Here is a 26,323-nt window from a genome sequence, read left to right as displayed (position 1 = left end):
CAGAGTTCAAGATCCTCAATGGACAAAACAAACAACAACAACACTATCTCAATCTATAGAACCATGGCCCTCCAGAGCAGGCACTTGGCTCTGCACGTGGGCACAGGCAGGTGCCTTGAGATATTGTGTGTGTGTGTGTGTGTGTGCGCGCGCGCGCGTGTGTGTGTGCGTGCGCACCTGGGCTGTGTGGCTGGGAGCAGGGTCCTGGTGTGTCCAACATGGAAAGACTTGGCACCAAACCACACAGAACCTCCAGGACAGTCCTTCCCTGCTGCTGCAGCTGAGCCAGACCATGTGCCTGGCCCTTGCTGCGTGGGAGACCCACCCACCGCCACGGCACACGGACCTTGTCCCTGTCGTACATGTGCAGCAGCAGCCAGGTCTGCCTTGTCTTCTGGAATCTCCAGCTCGCGTCCTTCCGGGCCCACCTGGGGGAGCAGGGTTGATCTCAGACTGGACAAAGATCCCAGGGGCTGTGCGTGGCATGGGACTCCTCCCCACCCAAGGGGACTGCGTCATGGGACAAGTCTGGCTCAGGCTCAGGGCCACCTCAGCACGCTCGCATGGGACCTCCCACCCTCTGTGGTGCCCACATCTGCTGGAGCAGGACTGAAAAACTAGAGGACGCCACCGCAAGACTCCTGATCTCCTGCACCAGCCATCCTTTGAGCAGCATCTATGGCAGGAGAGGCCACGGCCTTTCCTGCTCCCTCGGGCCCAGGGCGTGTGAGGGCAGGGCCACAATGCCTCTGGATTGTGAGATGGACAGTGAGGAGAGGGCTTCCTGCTGACGTGGGGGCAGAGACAAGGGACATCCACCCAGGTTGGCCCCGAGATTGGCCTCCATTACAGCCTGAACAGGCCTCTGTGTCAGGCCTGAATGCCTGGTGTCACCTGCCTGGACGGCTCCACAGGTGTTGCCTGTGGCCCTGTTCACCCGAGAGATGCTGAAGAGTGAGGAAGGGCTGGGAGAGCAACTGGGGGGTGGGGGGGTTGGTAGAGCATGCAGGATTAAGAGGGCCACGTGGGACAGTGGGAATGGAAGGGGGGGTCCTGATACAAGGATGGCCTGACGGGGTGGCAGGCAGGTGGCTCCAGGAAGTTACCAATGCCCACAGGAACCCTGGCCTCTGAGCCAGGGACTGGTCTAAACCATCTCTGTGCAGAGCCCCTCACTGCTGATCCTAGGAAAACGGAGTGGGCCTTCAGCCACACTTCCCGGCCTCATACTCACTGGGCAGGTGCTCTATCACTTGAGTCCGGCTCTCATCCCTTTTTTGCTTTATTTTCTAGCTAAGAGCCAACCTCAGACTGTGATCTTCCTACCTACAGCCCCTCATGTAGCTGGAATTACAGACCCATGCCACAAAACCTGACTTACTTGTTGAGATGGAGTCTTGCTAACTTTTTGACTGTCGAGCCTTGAGCCTTCCAATCTCAGTCTTCTGAGTAGCTGGGGTTAAGGCCACGCATCGCTACACTAGGCTCCAGCTGTCCTTTACAATAAACTGTCCCCACTGAAATCACTGTGGCTACTTTCTGTCCTCTAATAGCACCTGACTGGTTCACCCACCCAGGCCAGTTGCAATCTAGAATATTCCATCTGAACATTCCACTGGACTTTTCTTCCAGTCCCTCAGGGTGGTAACTGCAGCTCAGCTCTGAAGATGGTGGTGGTGCCCCAGCCTGGCACAGTGGGGCTGAGCATGGCCATCTCTGGGATGTAGGGAGAGGCTCCACAGAATGGGGGGCTGGAACCCACACAGATTTGGAGGAAGATGAGGATGTGTCAATACTCCAGGGAGGACAAAGGCGGGTGCAGCCAGGACCAGGCCCAGCCCACTCAGAAACAATGCTGGTCCTACAAGGGCAGGGCTAGCCACATGGCATGTGGCTCTGAGGCCCAGCTGCCATGGGCTGAGCTTCCAGTGGGTTCCAGGACTGGAGGCTTGCTCCGGCATCTGAGCCTGTGCACAGAAATCTGTTTGCTCCCATGTCTCGCTGGCACTTCAGGCCTAGCAACACCTGCTCCAAGTCACCCTCAAAGCATGCCAGCTTCTGAGGGCTCTCGATACCCTGGTCAGCCACAGAGCCTCCACCCCAGAAACCTCAGCACATGGATTCCAGGACACACTGATTAGAGAGGGAAGAGGGGCGCAGGATGGAACCCAGAGGCTTGGTGGCCACCATGGGAGCAGTCTCCTGTCTGTAGGCAGAACATAGCCTCCCCAGCCACCAGTCCCCAGGCTCTGCCTGGGTCCCTCTGTTGGGCCTAAAACAGCCTGCTCTGCCCAGGGCTGGGAGCCAGCCATGCCCATGTGCACAGAAGCTGCTGAGCCCTCTCTGCCTATTGGGCTGCTGGGAAGGCAAGTCCCTCCCGAGGGGCATGTTCACCTTAAAGTACCCCAGTCCCTCCAGCCCCACAGGCCACACGGAGCTTTGATCAGGTTTGCCTGGTAAGAGGGTTCTGGGTGCAGGGTGGGTGGGGCCTGATCTGGCTGCCATTGTGGCCTGGGTGGTTGTTCCAGGCACCTGTGTTTAGGGCTAGGCAACTGCAGCTGCAGGACAGGAAGGACACAATAGCCAATAGGCAAAGGAGACAAAAGTGGTCTCAGGCAGGCTGGGAGATGGTCCTGTCCTGGGGTAGCTGGCACCCAGCCCAGCGCCCTGGCAGGGGTAGGATGCCCTACAGCCACCACATGACAGGACTTACCCATAGAGGTAATCCAGGGCCAGCTCTGCACCTGAACGCTTGGCTGGCAGGGCCTGGACAGTGGCAATGCCCGCCTCACGCAGCCGCTTCTTCTCCTCCTTCTTCCGTTCCTTCTTCAGTTTCCTCTCCAGGACCCTCCTCTCCTCTGGGGACAGCTCAGGGTCTGAGTCCTGCACACTGCTCACTGCTGCTCCCTGCAAGTCAAGGACAGCACTGGTTAGGTTTGGGGTGGCTGTGGAGCAGGGATGGTACGTGTTAGGGTCCCCCTCATGTGCAGGGCACTGGGCCCTAACCCCTGAGGTCTGGCCTGGATCCTGCATGTGACATGTCAGCTGAGCCTGTGCTGTAACGGAGGTCAGATGACAATGAGCAAGAGCCATGGGAGGAGCAGGGCTCGGCTTTGCTGGACCTGGTGTGTGCTGAGCTACGTGTCCACTGCCCACATCCATCATTGTGACACCCCTCCCCTGCCTCCCGCCCTCCGGCAGAGGTCACGGGCGGTGGCTCTCCAGGGAGTGCTGAAGCCACCAGGTGTGTGCCCAGTCTGTCCAGGGCCTTCTTACACAGGCTTGTACCATCCCCGCATGGCCACCAGAGGGCAGCATTTACCCCCTTTTTTCTTAAATACAATTTGATTGCTAGTATCAAGGTGTACAGTGGGGTTGCCATTTCCTATGTCTGATGAGTACATTGCTTTTTTTGGATAATGTCACCACTTCCTCTGCTTTCCCCGTTTCCCCCTCTCATCCTGCCCAGATTATTTTCCACACAGTGTCTACTGGACAGCATGACTGTACTTGTTCACCCTTTCCCCTTCCCTTTCTGCGCTCCCCTGCCCCCCAAAAGAAAAAAAAAGCAAAAACAAATATACTACCACTACCTGAAACCCCATGTTTCCAGCAATCTTAGACAGCACTGCCTGCTGGCTGCCAGCGCTGCCTGGTCTGGGTGTGGGGGATGGGGCTGGTGTCTGGTGTGGTCCTTATTACTGGGGTCTCATTCCTCAAGTAGAGTTTCTAGCTACACTGAGGACCCCCCCCCCCCCCGCCCCAAGCAAACAAGAGCCAACAGGTGCTGGAGAGCATCAAGTAGCGTGAAGCCTTTCTGGTCAGGGGACACAGAGTGGAGATGCTGACAGCAGAGTCCACTCAGCTTTCCTGGAAAAAGCAGAACAGTGTGAGACTGTGTGTTTACTCTGACCCAACTCAGGGGCAGGAAATGGAGTGTGGTGAGGCGCCTGGCACATACCACCCCAACCCTTCCAGAAAGGGTGAACCTCTACCTGTGTGTAAAGGTTCTCAGAGCCCCATCCTACAAAACAAGGCAGAATGAAACAAGCAGGGCTCCCTTCTCCCTGCAGGGTCCCTCACAGGGCATTCACCCCAGCATACCCCATCTGCTAAGAGCTGCTCTCCAGTGCCTCCTACCAGAGGAGTTGCTCCCAGGGCTGCTGGGCTAACTTCAAGGCCTTGTCAGGAGCCTTGGGCCTCTTGGTCACATGCACCGTCGGCAGGAAGGGGCCCCTTGGATACCTGTGCTCCCTCTCCCCAGTGCTCGGCACCAAGAGGTGCCATGAGACTGTATACAAGGCAAGGCATGCAAGTGCTTTGAGAGGCCGGATGCCTTACGTGTCACTCAGAAGGCTGAGATCTGAGGACTGCAGTGCAAAGCCAGCTCTTATCTCCAATGAACTACCAGAAAGCCACAAGTGGAGCTGTGGCTCAAGGGGTAGAGACTGGCCTTGAGTGAAAAAACTAAAGGACAGGTTCCAGGCCCTGAGTTCAAGCCTTAGTATTGGTACACACGTAAACACACGTAAGCACACGTGAGAGAGGTGTGACAGGCTTGACCAACGCTGCCTGTTTTTGCAGGCCCAGGTGGCTTACGTGGGCAGGAGCCACAGGATTCTCACTGAGGGCAAATGGCCCTCCCAGTGCAGACCCTCCCCATGCCAGGCCAGCAGCGCCACAGCAGCTCATGGTGGACCACCTGTGTGGCTGACTGTGTAGGCTGTGCTTTGAGCTAAGTGCCTGGCGTGGCTTTCTGTAGCACTTTCTCTTCAGATGTCGTGTCGTGGTATGGTGCACATAGGGTATGCCCTTGTAGAGGGCAGGCCTGCCATACGTGACCCACCACCAAGGATCCTGCCCACAGTCTCAATGTGGCAGTCGTTTGTTTTGTATCTCATCAGAGGTGTCAGGCCTTGGCTGAAATCTGGTTGTTCTGAACCCTTGGGGTTTGAAGGGTGCACAGGGCTGAGGGGATGGGGAAGACAGCATGCTCCGGCCTCAGGAGACCATCCCTAGGCACTTGGAGGCCAACAAAGGCAGTGACTGGAGGGGAAGAAGGGCCACAGTGGAAGAGCGCCCTCTCCTCTCAGAGTCAGCATGAAGGCACCACCCTGCCCGGGTGAGTGAGGGAGCTCCCCCAGGGCCCTCTTGGCACACACGGAGACCCATGAGGGCTCCTAATGGGAAGATACAGGTAGGGCGGCTGGCCTGGGCCAAGGGTTGGGCAGTGCCTACTGTTTCCGAGCACCCATGGAGTGAGGTGCCTGGCTAAAGCATTCTTCCTATTGGAAGCCCCAGCCTCTGCAGTAGGGCTCAGTATCTCTACAGCCAGGGGACTTCTGTGAGAGTGTGCATGGACATCTGGATGGGCACAGTCCACTCAAGTCAGTGTTGGACCTAGCTCTAGGGACCCAAGGGTGTAGGGCTCTGAGCCGTGGAGTCCACTTCACCTATGTGCTAGTGTGGGGCCCTTATGGCATCCTATTGAAGGGCCTCTTTGTAGTGTAAGAGACACGTTAAAAGTTGCTTTTGCTGGTCGCCGATGGCTCCCACCTGTAATCCTAGCTACTCAGGAGGCTGAGATCTGAGGATCGTGGTTCAAAGCCAGCCCAAGCAGGAAAGTCCCTGAGACTCTTATCTTTAATAAACGACTAGAAAACCGGAAGTGGTGCTGTGACTCAAGTGATAGAGAGCTTGCCTTGAGCTGAAGAGCTGAGGGACAGCGCCCAGGTCCAGAGTTCAAGCCCCATGACTGACCAAAAAAAAAAAAAAAAAAAAAAGCAGCCCAAAGCTGAGTCTACCTGCTCGAGTTACAGACTGAGCCATGGCCAGCCAGGTCATGCCCTTGTGACCCAGGACTGCGTTAACTGCATACCTTTCTCATCCTGTCCCCAGTTCTCCCTATGTAGCCTGAAGCCAATGTCTGCACCCCTGAAGACACTGAAGAAGTACTTAAGTGATGTCCTCCTGTGGCTGCCATGGAGTGAATCTTTCTCTGCTCTTCACCAAGTCTCTTTATCTGGCACATGGAGGTGAAAGGCCAGACCTAAAGTAGGACTTCTGGGATTTGGGCCTGCAGTGGGCCCATGACAAGTCACGGCCCCACAGGGAGCAGCACCAAGTCTAGAAGGGAACTCTAACCCTTTCCCCCAGAGGATCTGAAATAGGTGTACACAGAGCTGTCTCAGACTCAGGCTTGAGGGCAGCTAGGCTGTGGGGGTGGGGTGGGGTATTGTCACCGCACAGCCACGAGTCTGGACTAGGGCAGACAAGAAGGTCCTGGACGGCAGATGCCAACTCAGCAAGCCTGTGCTTCCTGTGTTGAGAGGGTCTGGGCCGTGGCAAAGGGGCAGGGCGAGCCTGGCCTGCTGCTCCTCTCACCACATGGTGGTGTTTGTTGCATGGACTGCATTTCTCCAAGTCAGCCACTCTGGCTGCCTCCTGGTCCTCTGTGCACACAGCAGCTGCCTGCCCTTGCCTCACTTGTTTGGGTATCACCAGAATGAGAACCTAAGACAAGGGGCAGAATTTCAGCACAGCTCATGCAGTCCTGGGGTGAGGCACTTCCCGCCCAGTCACCAGCCCCGCCCAATGGTGGGCAGCCCAGTGGACACTGGTCTATTTTCTTCCACCTGGAGTGCCCCTGAGCCCCCTGGGGCCCTGACTGGTCAGGGTCCCCTTATCTGTTGAATCACACCAGGACCCCACACAGGGTATGTCTGGGAAATGGGCTCCCTCCTTCTTCAAAGGCCTGAGCTCAGGAACATATTACCATGGCTGACCGCCTCCTAAGGACCGCCTGGTGGGAGGGCACGTGGAGGCAGGCTCAAATGGCCTTTGGGTGTCCTGCACCAGGGCTGAGGAAGCAGGCAGGAGTAGAGGTTAGGCCTCTATTCCTCTTAGGGGAAGTTGTACCCTTCATAGTCTTTACCCTGGGCTCCAATGGCTAGGAGCCACAGGGCTCTGGGAGGCATCTTTCCTGCTCCCTCTTGCTGACATGTAGGACTTATTAAGAAAATGGAGGAGAAAGGAAAGGAACAGGCCAGATTCTTTACCTCCACAGGTGAGGACTGTTTATTGAGGCACAGTGAGGGACAACAAACCTCCCCACAATATCAGTTGTGTCGGGTGGTGGGGGTAGAGTTAGGCTTTTCTAGGGTCTAGGCACAGACAGAGGTTACTTGAATTCAGTACAGGGGAGGTGACTGCAGGTGAGAGCAGAAAATAGGATAACCAATAAGCCAGGTGTCAGTGGCTCACGCCTGTAATCCTAGCTACTCAGGAGGCTGAGATCTGATGATCACGGTTCAAAGCCAGCCCAAGCAGGAAAGTCTATGACTCTTATCGCCAATAAACTACCAGAAAACCAGAAGTGGCACTGTGGCTCAAGTGGTAGAATGGTAGCTTTGAGCCAGAGAGCTGAGGGATAGCGCCCAGGCCTAGAGTTCAAGCCCCAGGACTGACCCGCGGCCCCCCTCCCCCCCCCCCCCCGCCAAAAAAAAAATAGGGTAACCATACATAGTGATAATTGACCCCCTTATCCAAGGTCTCAAGCTTTTCAGTGTTCAGAACAGCTCTACATCTGTCTGCTTTGACTGTTTGGCCTTCTCAGGGTCCAGTTCTCAGCCTTCTGGCATTCCAACCTCCTAACCCTTTCCTGGTCTCACAGCTCAGCCTCAGAGTCCCTACAGGTTAGGCCCACAATGGAATCTTAACAGCCAGGCTTGGGTCATATTGCCCTGCCTACCTGGGGTTTTGCCTGATGTTGGAATGCACCTGGAATAACAGGATGTGTGTGTGTGTGTGTGGGGGGGGGTGTTACTCCTTCAGAACTAAATTTCTCAGCTACAGTTTAGGGGATCAGAAGGCTAAGGTTTGACCTACCTTACTGCCCAGTCTCTATCCACAAAATCCTTTAAACTGTCCATGTGGCAATCCCAGCATTTGGAATCTGGGGTGAAGCTCAGTGCGAGTGCTTACCTAGCATGTGCATGTGGCATGCACAACATCCTGGGCTCAATCCCTTGCTCATGCGCACGCGCGCGCGCGCACACACACACACACACACACACACTAAAAAGCCCATCAGTTGACATTAGCTACTTTGCTTTGACAAATTTCCTAAGGACAGAGCCAGAACTACAGCAGAGCTATCATGGTCACACATCAAAGTGTCCCAGGCCAAAGCAGTGCCCTCAAGAACCCCTCTGGGTTCAACCTGCCTGGTTTGCCTTCTCACTGGGTACCACCCAGCAAGGCAATGACCCTGTAGAACTAGTGACCTGAGAACTGATGTGTCAGCAATCCCTGTCAGCAAGTCCCGCCTAGGGGCTGTGCTGAGGCCACTAACTTCCTGAAAGGCCATGGGGCCTGGTGTGAAGATAATAGTTGCAGGGACATGACCCTCTCCTAGTCTCCATCTTTGAGCACAGAGCAGCTATGAGGCAGGGGCACAGGAAAGCCACTCATCTGGTCACTTATAGAGGACAGAGGACAGTGCCAGGCCTTGCTTGTCTCTCATGAAGTCCCTGATGGTCTCCCACTGCTACCCTTCCATCACTCACAGAGGACACCATCCAGGTGATGGCAACTGTGAAGGGAGAAGGTAGCCCTCTGCCCAAGCAAAGTGATATTGGGTCTGGAGCCTGGGACCCCCGCCTGCCTGCCCGACTCCCCAAGCTGTTCCTTCCATCTCCTCAGACTCAGCCTAAGCTCAAGATCTCCACAGGACTGAGTCCCATCAAAAAGGCAACACAGGTGCAACGTTGTTTTTCTTTTCCTGAAACAACAATGTTTTCAAATTTAGCTTTTGATGATGCCAATTCCAGCACAGGTGGATGTGGGAGTCAGTGGTTCAAGACATGGGTGCTGGCCGGGCTCCTCCCACAGGATCTGTCCATCCATGCTGAGACCAAAGTGCCCTGACTCGGGCCACAAGGTCTTTCAAGGTCTTTCACCAGCTAATGCTGGTGACTCTCACCTGTCATCCTAGCTACTCAAGAAGCTGAGAACTGAGGATCACAGTTAGAAGCCAGCTTGGGCAGGAAAGTCTGTAAGTCTTTTATTTCCAACAAAACACTCAGAAAAAGCCAAAAGTGGCTGTGGCTCAAGTGGCAGAGCACTAGCCTTGAGCAAAAGCAGCTCAGGGACAGCCCCCAGTCCCTGAGTTCAAGCCCTAGGATGTGTGTGTGTGTGGGGGGGGGGGGGGGTTGGGGTGGGAAGGAGGAGTAACAGGGATTAATGTAGTCATGGCATTCAGCATACACTATGTAGAAAATGAACTGTGCAACTTGGGGGCAGGGATGGGAGGGGAAACTGGAGGAAAGCAAAGGAAGGGGTTAACATCGTCCAAAAAAAATTGTACTCATTACCTAGGTTCTTGTACTTGCTTTACTACTGAGCGATGTAGTCCTTTGGAATTTAGTTTTTAAGTCTCACTTTTGCAGGCTGTCCCAGAACCATGATCTTCCTATCTCTGCTGTCCTTGTAGCTGGTACCATAGGCATGTGCCATCATACCTAGCACCAGTTCTTTTACCACAAGGCACATAGGTTCAACTGGCAATTCTCCTGCTTCCCATATAGCATTTGGTTGTGACAAGATGGCACTTGGCTCTTCCCTCTCTACTACCGAGGGAATATAACTCCCCCACTTTGTGCCCTGATGGCAGTGGAATGGCCGCGGCAGACCAGCGGAGCTGCTGCTGCAGGCTGTACAAGCTGCTTTGAGGATAGGGCAGTCTGCGTCTCAGCAGGGTAGGGAGCAGGCAGAAGCTGGGCGGACACCGGCTCTGTCATCGAGGCGCTCACAGGCAGGCATACGTGAGCTCCTGGAGGACAGGGAGGATGGCCGCCCCACTAACTCAGCGTATCTCCCGTCTACGCTCTGCCACCGCTGAGGGGTCTGTGGCGATGGGGTGCAAGCAGTGCTCCACTGGTATCTGTGCTCCCCATCATGGCCAGAGGCCCTGCTCCTGGGAAGTGGATCTGAGGACAGTCCCAAACTGCAAAGGACCATGAAGCCTTCTTCTTGGGAAGTCCTCTCCCCATGTGCTTTACAGAGATATATCATTTCCAGAAGCAATGCTCTATTTTTATGTGGTCCACACAAGCTTCACATCACAACACAGCCTGCCTCCTCCTGGGGGACATTTGTTCGTTTGGCCAGTACTGAGGGGGTTTGAACTCAGAGGCTGACACTTAATTCAGATTGGCTGGCACTTTACCACTTGAGCCAGGTCTCCAGCTAGGCTTAAAGCTGGTTACTTCTTCTGGAGACAGAATCTTGGACTTTTCTGCCTGGGCTGGCTTTAAACTGTGATCCTTCAAATCGCAATCATCTGAGTAGCTAAGATTACAAGTGCCCAGTCCTGGAGGTGGACAGAGAGGAGAGGTGGAGGAGGTAGGGATACTGCTGAAAGGGCTACCGAGATGACAAACCCATCTCCTTGTCTCATGTCTTCACAAGCCAGCAGCAGCAGCACTGGTCTACTGCAGCCCAGCTGGTGCCAGAGGCCCAGTGCCACGGTAGCTAAGGGCACATCCCTTGTGCTGGTGCTTCAGGTATGTGAGACCCCATCCCTGCTGTATGAAACTCTAGGCGGAAGGAGGGACAGACAGGACAAGGTGGGGTGGGCTCCCGTGGAGGTCCACTGAGATTGTAGCAGACTGCAGTGGACTGAGGAAGCAAGAGGAAGTGGGGATGTGGGCCTAAAGGAGAAGCTGGGGAGGTAGGAGGGAGGACTCAGGCTCATGTCCAGCTTGTGGGGTGACCCCTACATTCCAGGAGAAGAGGAGGAGATAAGTTTTTTTTACAGATAAGTTTTCCGTGTAGGCCAAGATCCCAGAACACCATGCAAAGGACAGGAAGGCCTAGAGATCAAACTGGCAACATTTTCAGTTCAGTCCCCAGCATCTGGTGGCTCTGGCACTTGTGGACTATACTGCTCCCCAGTAGAGCTAAACAATGTTCCCTCATACCACTCTGAAGGGCTTCATAAGACAGGAAGCATACTGAAGAGGCTGCTTGGGCCCTCTCCTTTTGCAGCTCCCTCACTCCCCCAGGTCAGTGTCTGGCATAGCAAACTGCTTGAGGGGGATCCTTCCTGGTTCACACCTGGAACTTCCAGCCCCTTCTTGGTAGCCCCTCACAGTCTGTGTGGAAAAGTAGGCATAGCCACTACCAGAGAGGTTTGCTGGGACACAGGGACCAGAGCTGGTCTCCCTAAGGCCCCACCCCTTGCTGCCAGACTTCAACACCTCCTAGAATTTGGGTTGTGCTTGTGGGAAGGTGGACATGTCCCTGGCTTATGGATTCACTCTAGTGAAACGCATGCCACTTCTTTGGCTACTGCTGGGCCACCGTGGCTTGGAGTCCAGCATCACAGACAGCCCATGTGGATATCACAGCTATGGCTTTTGGCCCAAGTAGTTAAGTGGGTTGGAAGGCAAAGGTCACACAGTAATGCTCCTGTATGTTAACAGAGAATTCTCTGCTATCCCAGATCCCTGGCCAAGACTATTTCAAACTCCCTAGCTATTCAAATTCCAACTTGAGGCTGGTTGCTGATGATGGCTCATGCCTGAAATCCTAGCTACTCAGGAGGCTGAGATTTAAGGATTGGGATTAGAAGCCAGTCTGGGTAGGAAAGTCCATGAGACTCATATTGATAACCAGCAAAAAGCTGAAAGTTGAACTGTGCCTCAAGTGGTAGAACTCAGCATTGAGGGAAGAAAAAGGGGTGGGGGGGGAATAAAAGCTTAGGTGCAGCCCCAGGCTCTGAGTTCAAGCCCCAGCTCCAGCACATATGCACACATCTATTAGATAAATTCAGTCACTCAATGCATGGATGCAGTAAAGAACACATGTTCACCACATCCATGTTGCAGCCCTCAAAGGAAAAAAAAAAAAGCAACTTCCCAAAGTAGGATTTCAAATTAGGCCCCGGGACACAACCAGCCTCCCAGCCTGAAGCTCTGTTCTTCCTGAAGGACCCACGGCTCAGGAGAGGCTGGAAGGGTCCCACTGTGAGTACAAACTTTAATGTTCTCACCTACAGGCTGTTTCCTTCTCCAACTCCACCCTAGACTTGTGCCCTCTGGGCCTTGCAAACACGGAACCAGGGTGGCAAATGGTTCAAGGGCCTGCACAAAGGCACTATGGGAGAAAACAAAACACGTTACTGGGTCCATGAGAGCACAGCAGAATCACAATTAAGAAATACTTCATTCAATGCCGGTGAGCTGGTCACCCCGTCGGCGTATTGTTCGGTGCAGCTTTCCTGGTCCAGCTAGGTGTGGGGTAGTGCTTTCTCAGCCGGCAAGCGCCCACCCCCGTGTGTCCACTCAGTGCACTGCCAAGCTGGCCCGAAGGGGCCGGCATGGGTTAAGCGAGCCCCTCGCACCCAGGTCATTCGTTAGCCAAACCGGTCACTGCCCGGCGGGGGCTTAGCGGCTGGACGCCGGGTGTCTAACCTGCCCGGGGATGGAGGGCCCGTGGCGGCGGGGCCGGACCCGGACGCCCAAGGTCACGCGGCCCCGGAGGGGAGGCCTCCCCGACGGCCACCACCCGGCCGGCCAGGCCCCGAGCCGGGGCTGCGGGCGCCAGCGCCTCCGGCCACCTGTCGTCGCGGGGTGGGACCGAACCCGGCCCGGACAGCACCCCCCTGCTGGCGCACTGACCTCCGCGTTCTGGGCTGGCGGGCGTCGTCAGGACAGGCGGCCAGCACCCCAGACGCGCCCGCCGCGGCCGGTCCCGTCCCTTCCCGTCCCCGCAGCCAGCCGCAGCGCCCGCGCACTGCGCATGTCAGGCCGCCCGCTCGGCTGGAACCAGATCCAGCCGGCTGGGCGGTGACGCAAGTGCGCCGGCGGTGTGTGGGCGTGGCGTCGGCGGTGGGCGAGGCCTGCGCGGCTGCACGTGGTGCCCTCTGCGCTGCTGTCCGCGAGGCGCGGCGGGAGCCTGGGGAAGCGGCGCGGGCGCGGGGCTCGGCCGCCACGCCACGCAGCGGGAAGGCGCCCAACACTGCCCCGGCTGCCTCCCGCTCCCGCATCCCAGCACCTGTCAGGCTGGCCCCTGGGCGCCCCTCCTGGGCCCGCTGCCCTTTGGCCGGCCTGTCCTCGCTATCTGGTCCCTTGGCAGGGGGGGTGCGGCCACAAGCAGGTGCTCAGTAAACGCCACTGGGCGCGCACGCGCGGGAGGCCGCGCAGCACCGCACGGTCCGCACTGCACAGACAGCTCCAGTCTGTGTCCCGTCCCTAACGCCAGCTTCGTGGGCCCAGGCACCGCGGCCCGGAGAGGCGAGGGAGCCGGCGAAGCGGGGACCGGTGAACCCGAGAAGGGCGATGAAAAGGCAGAACTAGGCGCCCAAGGCACACTGCTCTGGCCGTCCCGGCTCGGGGCCCGAATCTAGACTGCGGGTTTTTTCCATTTTTATTTTTTTTCCTCTGTGTGTGTGTGTGTACTGGGCTTGCACTCGGAGCTGATTGCTGTTCCCTTAGTTTGGTTTTGTTCTGTTTTTCCTCAAAGCTGGCTCTCTACCACGTGAGCTACAGCTCCACTTCTGGCTTTTTTTTTTCTGGGCCTGGGCGCTGTCCCTCAGCTCTTCAGCTCAAGGTTCGCCACGCTCTACCACTTGAGCCACAGCGCCACTTCTGGCTTTTTCTGCTTATGTAGTGCTGAGGAATTGAAGCCAGGGCCTTGTGCATGCAAGGCAAGCGCTTTACCACTGAGCCACCTTCCCAGCCCCCACTTCTGGCTTTTTGCTGATTAACTGGAGTCAGGAGTAACACAGACTTTCATGCCAAAGCTGATCTTGAACCTCACTCATCAGATGTCATTCTCCTTAGTAGGGAGGATTACAGGAGTGAGCCAGGGGTTCCTGGTGTAGAATGTATTTTCTAGTGATTTTCTACTTGGCCATTTCTGGGGTAGCTGTGAGACTTTCCACACACAGACTCCAGAGGCCTGGCCTGAGTGGCTGGATCAGGGAACAGGGATGGTGGAGATACCTCTGCTCTACAGTCAACCTTGCTACTGCCATTGGTATCTGTACTTTAGGACAAAGAACCTGATGTCCAGAAACCTTTTTTTTTTGGTCTGTTGTGGGGCTTGAACCCAGGGCCTGGGTGCTGTCCTTAAGCTCTTTGGCTCAGGCCAGCACATACCGTACTTTCCTGCCCAAGCTGGGTTTGAACCATGATCCTCAGATTTGTCTCCTGAATAGCTAGGATTTTACAGGCATGAGCCACCAGCTCTCCACTTCAGAAACGTAAAAAAACTTCCAACTAGCCAGGCGCCAGTGGCTCATGCCTGTAATCCTAGCTACTCAGGAGGCTGAGATCTGAGGATCATGGTTCAAACTCAGCCTGGGCAGGGAAGTCTGTGAGATTCTTATCTCCAACTAACTACCAGAAAACCCAAAGTAGTGCTGGCTGTGGCTCAAGTGATAGAGCACTAGCCTTGAGCTGAAGAGCTCAGGGACAGCGCCCAGGCCCAAGTTCAAGACCCAAGACCAACAAAAAACAAGGAAAAAAAAACCAAAAAACTTCCAACTGGCAAGAGCCATGGCAACTTTGGAGGTGATGGCAGAGTCCAGGGCTCCTTCAGTGGGTGACATGGCTGCTCCATCTTCTGCGAGCGGAGCTGCTGCCGCCTGCAGCACAAGATCCAGCCATCAGTGACTTGAGCTGTCCCAGGCTATGCCAACCAACATCTGTGTAGTATGTGTGGCTGTGGCAAGATCTTGCCTATTAGCCCCACGCTCAACATGCACCAGGCCAAGAGCCACTGCCTGAAGGATGGCTTAGTAAGTCCAATAATAAAAGATTTGAAAACTGTTGTCTAATTGAAGGATGTCCAGAGGTTCCGACTGGCCGTTTTCTCAATGTTCTCTTGTAAAACAGCACTTTATGAAGATGCATGCGGAGAAGTGGTGTAAATGCAGCAACTGCAACATCTCCTATGGGACCGAGTGAGACTTGAAGACATCCAGAGGCTGTCCCTATACCAGCAGAACAGAGCTGCAGTCTCACATCTACTGAACTGGTCATGGGATCCCTTGCAGGACACAAGGATCCACCTAGTTAAAAAAAAGGAAAAGGGAAAACTACCTGCAAAGCCAGAAATTGTCCAGTGAGATCATTGAAGAATCACTGAACAACCAACCAACTCAACTTCAGAAATAAAACTAGTCGCCTCTGTTGAGGACTCTACAGCTCTAATGCCAGGAAGTGGAGTGTCTCAAGCGCTTTTACCAAAGCCCAGAGTGGGTCTGGTTAAATTTCCAGTCATGTGGTTTTCCCCCATGCCAGGGGCTGCCCTTGTCTGTGGGAACTCCGATCCTTGGCCTGGACTCAAGACACTTGCTCTGTGAAGGAGACCCTACTTCTTTCAAAAAAGGATCAGTCCTGTTGTTGAGCCAATGCGTACAGGTGTTCAAGTGAACGTGGGTAAAAATCAATCAAATCCTTCACAAGGACTAGAGGACACATGTCAGAAGAACAGCATATCTTCAACAATTTGCCTCACCAAACCTGATTCCTTCTGCTTGGTGGCTTGGCCCTGACTCCTCTGTGTTGTCTTATTCTCAGACTGAGATCTGTCCTTTGATTCTCAAGTGTCCCTTCCCATCAGTTAGCACCAGAAGCTCCTGCCCTAAGATAACTGCGTCCATAGCTGCTCAGACAAACTTTCACAGATGCCTGTCTCCAGCAAGGCAGGATCTACAGAGAAACCCAAATCGGTGGCATGCAAATCCTGCACCTGCCCAAGTACCCATGGATCACACTGGCATGTGCAGAGCCATTTGTGGGAGTATGAACTCTCCTACAATGTTCCTACAAGCAATGTAATAAGCAGCAGTTTAGTAGCAGAGATGGTGACTCAGGGTTTGCTATCTCAAAATCACCCAAGACTTTAAATCAAGATACTGAGAGGTCTGAAGCCATTCTAAACTTCAGTGCACAGAGCAATATGCTCCCCACACAGAACATGACAGACAACCAGACCCAAACCATAGATTCATGAAGTAACTTGGAGAACATCTTGTCACGTAGCCTGCCTAGTCAGACGCTTGATGACCCCAGTCTTTTTGTCTGACAAAAATCCTGGACCTAAGCCGGGCACCCATGGCTCATGCCAGTAATTCTAGCTACTCAGGAAGCTGAGATCTGAGGATCATGGCTCAAAGCCAGCTGGGCAGGAAAGTCTGTGAGACTCTTATCTCCAATTAACCACTAGAAAACTGGAAGTGTTGCTTTGGCTCCAGTGGTAGAGCGCTTGCCTTGAGCTGAAGAGTGCAGGGACAGTGTCCAAGGCCAAAGTTCAAGCCCCACGTGGGGGGGGGGGGGGGAGGGAGTGGAGGAGGAGGGGAAACCAACAAAATCCTGGACTGATACCAGCTTCCCTCTGGCCAAACTCAGAATCGCGGGATCGATTTTGATACTGAAGAGTTCTTTTCAGCCTCAAAGTATCCAGACTCACACTGAAGAGAGTAGAGTGAGCACCATGAACCTCTAGTCAGTCAAGAGTCACTGGACATTGAGACACAGACCGACTTCCTGCTTGCAGACCTCTGCTCAGCCCTACGGCTGTAGGGAGGAGTCTGAACTTCTTTGATCTGCCCCTACGGAGCCTTCTGGAACACTCCAGCTCTCCATGACACCTGACTCCTCCAACACAGAGACCCAAAACGAAGGAACCTCAATAGCCAGACCCATAGTGCATAGTACAGAGTCACAGACCTTGAGTTCTGGCTTTGAAGCCCAGGGAGCCTCTTCTTCTCCAATAATGAAACTCAGACAGAATGACTTTCTTGTGGCTGATTTGGACTGGAACACGGTGGAGTTTCAGTTCCATTCTGTTGAAACCCAAAGGCTGAGCTGAGCGCAGTCTCTAATTTCTGAACATGAGTCCACCATGGACAGCACTTATGACATCCTTGTGGACTGAGAATACAGAATGGCGACGACAAAGCTGACTATAGAATCTAGTAATTGAGGCTGTTTATTCTAATTTCTCTTATTGTATGTGTCAACACTAAATTTGTATATACAGGCAAGTGCATAATAAAGTGTAAGATGTTGATTTAATAGTGAAAAAAAAAACCAAAACTCGGGCTGGGAATGTATGTGGCTTAGTGGTAGAGTGCTTGCCTAGCATGCATGAAGCCCTGGGTTTGATTCCTCAGAACCATATAAACAGAAAAAGCTGGAAGTGGAAGTGGTACTGTGGCTCAAGTGATAGAGTGCTAGCCTTGAGCAAAGAGAGGCTCAGGGATAGCGCCCAGACCCTGAGTTCAAGCCTCAGGACTGGCAAAACAAAAAACAAAAAAACTGGGTGCCAGTGGGTCACGTCTGTAATCCTAGCTACTCAGGAGGTTGAGATCTGAGGATCACAGTTCAAAGCCAGCCCAGGCAGGAAAGTCCAAGACTCTTATCTACAACTAACCACCAGAGAACCTGCAGTGGGGCTATGTTTCAAGTGGTAGTGCCTTGAGCTGAAGAGCTCAGGGACAGCTCCCAGGCCCAGAGTTCAAGCCCCACGACTGACAAAAAAAAAAAAAGAAAGAAAGAAAGAAAATGAAAATCTCAGCACCAGTTTCAGGAAGTGGACTTGAGTCCAGCCATCAACTGCATCCTCCTGTGGGCAGTATGAGGCCTCTGTGGGGTGGCAAATGTAGGGGGCCAGGAAGTGGGTGCCCCAGCAACCACAGCAGCAATAGTGGCCCTGTGGTCCCTCGTTAAGACAGTGAGTGGGAGAGGCCTGTGGTCAGCTAGTCTGTTACAGAAAGCTTTGCGTGAGGTGGAGGCAGAGGTTCTTGTAAATTGAATGATACACTGAATTCAAGCCCCCAGTGCTCGACACCAGTAGCTCATGCTTTTAATCTTAAGCTACTCAGAGGGCTGAGATCTGAGAATCACTATTCATAGCCAGCTTGGGCATAAAAGTGAGTCTCTAACTCTAAAAAAGCCAGCCAAAATGCCATACTGGCCAGGTGCTCACACCTGTAATCCGAGCTACTCAGGAGGCTGAGGTCTGAGCATCATGGTTCAAAGCCAATCCAGGCAAGAAAGTCTATGAGACTCTTATTTCCAATTAACTACAAGAAAACTGGAATTGGTGCTGTGGCTCAAAGTGGTAGAGGGATAGCCTTGAGTGAAAAAGCACAGGGACAGAGCCTAGGCCCCGGTTCAAGCTCCTTGACTGGCCACTCCCCCAAAAGAGGAAAAATACAGACTGTAGGCACAGTGCTAGTGTCCAGTTGTGACTGAAAAACAAGAGCACACGGGAAAGTATAAGACCTGGTACAAAAACTACTAATACTATTACTACTAATAATAATGAATAGGGAAGGGAATAATAGAGGGAATTATTGTAATTAAAATATAAAAAACTGAATGACAGGGCTGGGAAGTTGGCTCAGTGGCAGAGCGCTTGCCTTGCATGTCTGAAGCCCTGGGTTCGATTCCTCAGCACCACATAAGCAAAAAGAAAAAAGCCAGAAGTGGTGCTGTGGCTCAAGTGGTAGAGCACTAGCCTTGAGCTGAAGAGCTGAGGGACAGCGCTCAGGCCCAGAATTCAGGCCCCACGGCCGGATCCAAAACAAAAAACAAAACAAAACAAAAAACTGAATGATAGCTGAGCACTACTATAGTATGAAAGACTCAGAAAGCTGAGATCTAAGGATTGAGGTTCAAAGTCAGCCTGGGATAGGAAAGTCTTAGACTCTTATCTTCAATTAACCAGCAGAAGCCAGAAGTGGCACCTGATGCCAGTAGCTCACATCTGTAATTGTAGCTACTCAGGAGGCTAAGATCTGAGGACTGTGGTTTAGAGCCAGCCCAGGCAGGAAAATCTGTGAGACTCTTATCTCCAATTAACTACACAAAAAGCCAGAAGTGGAGCTGTGGCTCAAATGGTAGAAAGTTTGAGCACAAAAGCTCAGGGGCAAGTGTTCAGGCCCAGAGTTCAAGCCCCATGATGAAAAACAACAACAAAAAAGGATATAGATGACAGGTAAGAACACAAAACAGTGTCACCATCATTCCCAAGAGAGAAAAGGTAACGTGTAACAATTGCCAGATGTGGTGGGTAACACCTGCAATCTCAAATACTCAGCAAAATGAGATCTGGAGGGTCATGGATTCAAAGCCAGCCTAGGCTTTTAGAAAAGTCCCTGAGTCTCCATCTCCAAAATAACTAGCAAAGAGATGGGCTGGAGGCAGAGCTCAAGTGATAGCAGCTGTGAGCAAGAGAGCCAAGATAACACAGAGCCCCTGAGTCCAAACCTCAGTATTGATTAAACACTCTCTCTCTCTCTCTCTCTCTCTCTCTCTCTCTCTCTCTCTCTCTCTCTCTCTCTCTCTCACACACACACACACACACACACACACACACACACACAAACTGATAGCACCTCTTGTTGGTGAGAACACAGGAAACTGGGGTTTGTGCCTTTTGATTGTGGGAAGGCAAAGGAGGCATTTTGCAGTTGATTAAAAATTAACTTGTAAGCAGCAGAAGTTCAGTCAATGATAAAATGGAAACTTAATATCCACACAAAACCCTAAAAGTAATTGTTTATAGCAGCTTTGGAGAAACAATAAAAAATGACCTGCAGTTGGTGAGTGGTTAGACTCAGCCTCTCCATGCACAACTCCTGACTCTTACCCTGTCAGGAAGAGGGGGAGGAAGGGGAATAGGAGGAAAGGGGAAAGGTGGGGGAGGAGGAGGAGAGGGAGAAGAGGAGGGGGAAGAAAAGGGAGAGGAGGAGGGGGAGGGTGGAGCAGGACGGACCTGGGATACTATGACCAATGAAGACAGCCAACCCTAGAGGGCACCACTGCCGGATTCCATTCATCCCTGTTCCCCAAATGGCAGATCACAGAGATGGGGAACAAGTGAGTGCTGTGAGGGAGCAGGGCTGCCTGAGGAGCAGCACCCTGGAGCCCACAGAGTCTGACCTGGGTGGAAAGTGCATGGCACACTGGCATCTACAATACCAAGACAAGCTTCCACGTGGACAAGGGAAATGGGCACGGGGAACAGGGCCTGCTTCCAACCTCCTGGGAATCTGGAAACAAATCTGGAAACAGAAAAGGAAAGGTAAAGAAATAAAACCACATACTTACAGTCATCTGAAATTCAACAAAGGAGCCAAAGATATACAGTAGAAAAAACATAGTCTCTTCAACAATTGGTGTTGGGAAAACTGAGCAGCCATATGCAGAAAACTAAAAATGGATCTCTGCTTGTCATCATGCACTAATATCAATTCAAAGTCCATCAAAGACTTCAACATCAGACCCCAAACTCTTACTGCAAAAGAGAGTAGGAGAGACAGAACTTGCAGGTACACGTAGAAACTCCCTGAATAGAGTCCCAGAGGCACAACAGATAGGAGAGAGATTGGATAAAGCCAACTACATTAAAAAGTTTCTGTACAGGCTAAAGACATAACTACTTAACTAGAAAGCCAGCCAACCAATTGGGAAAAGATCTTTACCATCAATACAACAGACTAAGGCCTAATATCTAATATATACAAGGAGCTCAATAAATTAACCCCTCCCAAACTTAATACACTGATTATTAAATGGGCAAGGGAGCTAAGAGGAGACTTTTCAGAAGAAAATGTGAGAATGTGGCTGGGAATGTGGCTTAGTGGTAGAGTGCTTACCTAGCACGCATGAAGCCCTGGGTTCAATTCCTTAGTACTATATAAACAGAAAAAGCTGGAAGTGGTACTGTGGCTCAAGTAGTAGAGTGCTAGTCTTGAGCAAAAGAAGCTCAGGGACAGTGCTTGAGTTCAAGCCTCAAGACTGGCAAAAAAAAAGGGAAAAGAAACATATGAGAAAATTTGCTCATCAGGGATGGGGTAATTTAGCCCAGCGGAAAGGCGCCCGCCTGGTGCGCGCAAGGTCCTGGGTTCGGTCCTCAGCCCTGGGAAAAAAAAATTGCTCATCATCCCTGGCCATAAAGGAAATGCAAATCAAAACAACCCTAAGATACCATCTTACTCTAGTTAGATTGGTCAGCATTTTGAATTCTAACAACAAATGCTGGCAGGGAGATGGGAGAAAAGGAACCCTATCGCACTAGTGGTAGGAATGTAAACTAGTACAATCACTCTGGAAAGCAGTTGAGAGGTTGCTCAAAAAACTACAACCTGCCCTACAACCCAGCCATACCACTCCTTGGTATCTATCCTGAGCATTATAAGCAGGATATGATAAGGACATCTGCATATCCATGTTCATTGCCACACTATTCACAATTGCCAAGATATGAAAACAGTGCAGATATCCCACAACAAATGGGCAGATCCAAAAAATGTGGTACCTATATACAATGGAATTTTATTATACACCCATTAGAAAGAATAAAATAATGTCATTTGCAGGGAAATGGAAAGAACTAGAACAAATCATGTTGAGTGAGGTAAGCTACCACCAGAGAGACAAATGGCAGTGTATGTTCTCCCTGATATGCAGAAGTTAGATCTAAAACACACTGGGATAAGACAAATTACACAGAATTATAGCGATCAAAAGAGGATAATCTTAGAAGAAAATCACAAAGGTGCAATACTCAAGCTACTCTTCATAAGTATATAAAATAATATACATATTGAAACGAACTCTAAAGATATGGAACCAAAAGATGTTTTTCTTTTTAATCAGTCCTGGGGCTTGAACTCTGGGCCTGGGCATTGTCCCTGAGCTCTTCAGCTCAAGACAAGCACTCTACCATTTGAGCCACAGTCCCACTTCTGGTTTACTGGTGGTTTACTGGAGATAAGAATCTCATGGACTTTCCTGTCCAGGCTGGCTTGGAACCTCAATCCTCAGATCTCAGCCTCCTGAGTAGCTAGGATTACAGGTGTGAGCCCCGGGCACCTGATGTTTTTCTTGATTTGGTTTTTGTCTGATGACTCTGTATTCTTTAGATGTTGTGTACTCACGTGTACATCTGTGGGAGGGTAGGAGGACAGCACAGTATTAGAGGGAAAATGGCAAAGAAGTGCAGCAGTGGGGCACATGGGACATTGATGGAAGTGAACTATGTAACTCGTGGGTGGAGATGGGAGGAAGGGAATGGGAGAGGACGGGGGACAGATGACACTGTACGAAAGGAAATATACTTAGTACCTGGTGTATGTAAAGGTAACCTTGCTGCATATCACTCTGAAACAATAATAAAGTAAATTAGAATAAAAGAAAGAAAGGGAAGAGAGAGAAAGCTCAGAAGTACCAGGCTGGCTGCTTGGTTCCATGGACCTGGCACTCACCAGCTGCAGACCCCTGTGACAGCCTGAGCAGCCGGGGGAGCAGAATCAGGCATCCAGCCCGAGCCTGGGCCCCACCCGCCTTCCTTTCAACTGTTGGCACTGGGTTGGGAGGACTGGCAGTGAAGAGTTCCCAGGGCCCACTCGGAGAATATGGCAGACAGTGGGAGCTGGGCACCTGTCCTGAGTGCGCAAAGCCTGGGTCCTGAGCATGTCTGGGGGGAGACTGATGGATGCTTAGCCTGGGAGCACAGCAAAGGCAGGGGTCTAGGCAGTGGTGAGTGTTGTCATGGAGACAACATCACTTGCCCCTTGTCAGCTAGGTGGCAAGGAACCTCCGCCAATGTACAATCTGCCCAGACCATCCCAACTCGTCCCATGCTACCTCCTTCCCGCAGTTCATAGTCGCCTCAGCACAGGAGCAGTGTTTCCAAGTGTTGCTTTACAACACCACAGCTGCTTCAGCCTTCTAGGCCTCAGACCCTTGCCAGGGCCAACTGATGACTGTGCAGGCCAGGCCCTGGCCCTGGCCAGAGTTCTCCCTGCAGTGACTGACATTAGCAGTAATCCTTCCTCTTCTCCGCCTCTTGCTCAACTGCTTCCTATCAGGCTGCAGTGGAGGGGCCCAGGCAGGTGAGGGTCTGAGTCAAAGCCGGGTACACAGCATGTGGTGTGGGGACCAGTCGGCAGGTAGGGCCTGGAGGCCCCATGTCTCCTGGGTGTGGACATGTGTCTGTGCTCTGCCCACATGGCTGTCCTTTGCCTCCCACGCTGGTCACAGTGATACTGTCCCTCGTGGTGGCCATCTGCTGGGGAAGGTGGCCCTCTACATACAGGAGGAAGGCTGTTGGACAGGGCTGTCGGCTGCTGTAAACACAGATACCCGGAAAGCCACCTCCTCCTGTTTCCCCTCTCCCCAGCTGCCATAGCTCATTCCAGCAGCATGCTGAGTGGGGCCAGAATTTCTGGGCACAGAGCACCCGCAGGGCCATGCCAGGACCTACTGAGTGTGGAACACCTGCCAAATCAGGCTGTGTGTGTGTGTGTATGTGTGTGTTGGAGCTAGAGAGGGGGTGGGAGCTAGGGAGGGCAGTGGGTGTGGCATGGAGGGGGCCGAGCCTGGTATGTCCCACCAAGCTCAAGTTCAATGTACTCCCACCACAAGGCAGAATCCTGCCGGAGGTCTCCCAGAGGCTCCTGGTAAGGGAGCCCACTTGACTGTCTCCCCATGCCTGTGACTCCTGGAGGGAGGAGGGGACAGGGTCAGGACAGCTGCTCTGTAAGCCACTGCTCTCTCACATTCCAGCTACAGAAGGTCGTAGCCTGGAGCCGGGCTGGGAGTGGGGTCGCCACAGCCCTGTCCTCCTACGGGCAAGCAGGCACTGTGTGCCAAGTGCCCTGGGGGTCACCGTTAGGCCAGAGGACTTGGCTACATTGTTAGAGCTACATCCTGGCTCTTCTCAAGTTACAGGTGGGAAGAACAAGTTTGGTGCACACAGCAAAGGTCCTGGTACAAAGTTATATAGATTGAAAGCTGGAAGGAGGAAGCAGTGGGCATCAGTGCTAACAGATGTTGGCCTGTGCTGACCCCAGGAACCTGGGTCCTGCATGGATTCACGGCACTGTGCCTGGCCCAGCTCATCCCCAGAGGAGGATCTATTTCTCATCAGGCCTTCCCTATTTCTGCATGGAAGAGGCGGACAGACCAGCCATTCTCTCAAGACCTAATAAATTAACTTAAAAAAAATACCCTGTCCCTGGCCAACATGTCTAACTGGATGCACAATTACAAGAAGAGATGCATTCCCAGGGGCAGGGGCCCATTCAGGGAGGGCAGCTATAAGCCTGGCATTCCCCCTGCTCCGCCCCCCCCCCCCCCCCCAGCAAACGCAAGCAGTCCTGGGAGCTGGGCCACTCTGGGCTCCTGACCAGTGCCGAAGTGCCCTTGTGCCCTTGCTGTGGAATGCTGCTGATCTTATCAAGCTACTGGGGAGGGGGGGGGCAGGGAAGACCTTCCAAGTCTCCGGAATGTGCAGGAGAAGGGCAGTTCCCATGTTTCTATGGCTCATGACCTCAGCACTGGGCTGAATATAATAGGGGGCCAGTCTTGTGACTCCAGCATTTGTGACCACAAAAGCAGCTGTAGGTCAGGAGCCCATTCCCCTGCCCCCCCCCCCCCCATTTTTAACCATCAACACCAGAGGAAGGTGTAGCAAGAGTCAGGTAGAGTACCGCATAACTTCTGTCCCCTCCCTTGCCTTCACAATGGGGGGAGTGGCCAGTGCACAGTACCCGGATGTAACCCTCAGCACCATACAGCACGCTTCTCCTCTCCCTGTCTGGAAGGTACTTCTCTGGGCTCAGGGCAGAGAGGGCTCACTGGGAAGCTCCCCCAAGTACAGTGGACTCTGTCTTCCCTGCCACACAGCAGCCCACACTGGCTGAGCCTTGACAGGCTTGGCTGGAGTTGCCCTGAAGTGCTTTCCAGTTACAAACAGCAGTTCCACCAGCCACAAGTACCCTGTGGGACATGGAGGAGTCTAGGGGACAGGCTGCACAGACCCTGATCAGGACATTTACACAATGTAGACAACAGAACGTACATTTATGCAGTTCTTAGGAGGACCAAAATTCCCAAACCTGTTCTAGAAAGTGGGGCTGATGCTGGCACTGACGTCTCATACCTGCAATCCTAGCTACTCAGGAAGCTGAAATCTGAGGATTGAGGTTGAAAGCTAGCCTGGGCAGGAAAGCACATGAGACTCTTATCTTTAACAAAAAGCCAGAAGTGGCGAAAATGTGGCTCAAGTGGTAGAATGCCAGCCGTATGTGAAAAAGCTCAGGAAGAGCACCCTTAGCCCCTGAGTTCAAACCCCAGTACAGGAAGGATGGAAGGAAGGAAGGAAGGAAGGAAGGAAGGAAGGAAGGAAGGAAGGAAGGAAGGGGAAGGGAAGGGAAGGAGGGAAGGGAAGGAGGGAGGGAGGGAGGGAGGGAGGGAGGGAGGGAGAACGGGCAGGTAGGCAGGTTGGATGTCTCTCAGTGGTAGCGTACTTGCCTAAAATGCAAGAGGCTCTCTGCTGTGCTCTAACATTGTAAACAAACACACAAGAACACTCCCCAACCCCAGCATGATGATCTAGAAAGCCAAGGACCCATCTAGGTAACTGTAACAGAATACTGTTTATTTCATTGATTGTTGAGACACAAAACTCTCTATACTTAGAGGGTTTCTTATAAATGATAAAACATTAGCATGTAATTGACAGGTTGCTCTCTTTTTAGTACCCCAGAAAATAACAGTACTTCCTTCTCTCTGTCTCTCTGTCTCTCTCTCTTTCTCTACCAGTCTTGGGCTTGAACTCAGGGCCTGGGCACTGTCCCTGAGCTTCTTTGGCTCAAGGCAAGCACTCTACCACTTGAGCCACAGAAGTACTTCTGGCTTTTTCTGTTTCCTATGTGATATTGAGGAATTGAACCCAGGGCTTCAAGCATGCTAGACAAGCACTCCACCACTAAGCCACATTCCCAGCCAATAATGGTACTTCTACTGTTAGTTATGTATTGGAATTCGTGGGACCGGGAACTACGTACATACCTCAAGAGAACAGGCAAAATAAGATGAGTTAGGTGTCTGCTGATGGCTGATAGGGGCTCCTAACACCTTTGGGCAGACCAGGCCCAGCCAGCTAGTAACTAACTCCCATTGTAACAAAAACCTGATGTGGAGCCATGCTTGTAATCCTAGCTACTCAGAGGGCTGAGATCTGAGGATAGTGGTTCAAAGCCAGCCTGGACAGTAAAGACCATGAGACTCTTATCTCCAATTAACCACCCAAAAGCCAAAAGTGGAACTACTCTTGAGCAAAAAAGTTCAGGGACAAGCACCAAGGCACACACACACACACACACACACACACACACACACACCACCACCACCACCACCACCACCACCACCACCACCACCACCACCACCACCACCACCACCACCACCACCACCACAACCCAACCTGACTGTGGAACTGATAAGCAAGACAG

The 26,323-nt window shown here is 52.6% G+C and overlaps 1 protein-coding gene and 1 pseudogene across 1 annotated transcript in view; one reads left to right on the top strand and one right to left on the bottom strand.

Annotated features, from left to right (window-relative positions):
- Positions 1–26,323, bottom strand: part of CUNH7orf50 (chromosome unknown C7orf50 homolog) — a 103,794-nt gene that overhangs the window by 956 nt on the left and 76,515 nt on the right. The window contains exons 3-4 of the mRNA XM_042686784.1: positions 2,714–2,907; positions 347–428 (exon numbers count right to left, since the gene is read on the bottom strand). Coding sequence (XP_042542718.1) covers positions 347–428; positions 2,714–2,907 — 276 coding nt within the window. The remainder of the gene's footprint in view (positions 1–346; positions 429–2,713; positions 2,908–26,323) is intronic.
- LOC122113562 lies at positions 14,720–16,904 on the top strand (annotated as a pseudogene).

The sequence above is a fragment of the Dipodomys spectabilis genome, unplaced genomic scaffold (genome assembly GCF_019054845.1).
Source record: "Dipodomys spectabilis isolate Male_0828 unplaced genomic scaffold, ASM1905484v1 ptg000098l, whole genome shotgun sequence".
In the NCBI taxonomy this organism is placed as follows: domain Eukaryota; kingdom Metazoa; phylum Chordata; class Mammalia; order Rodentia; family Heteromyidae; genus Dipodomys; species Dipodomys spectabilis.
The sequence above is the reverse complement of the archived record's forward strand: the minus strand, read 5'-3'. Positions and strand labels throughout refer to the sequence as shown.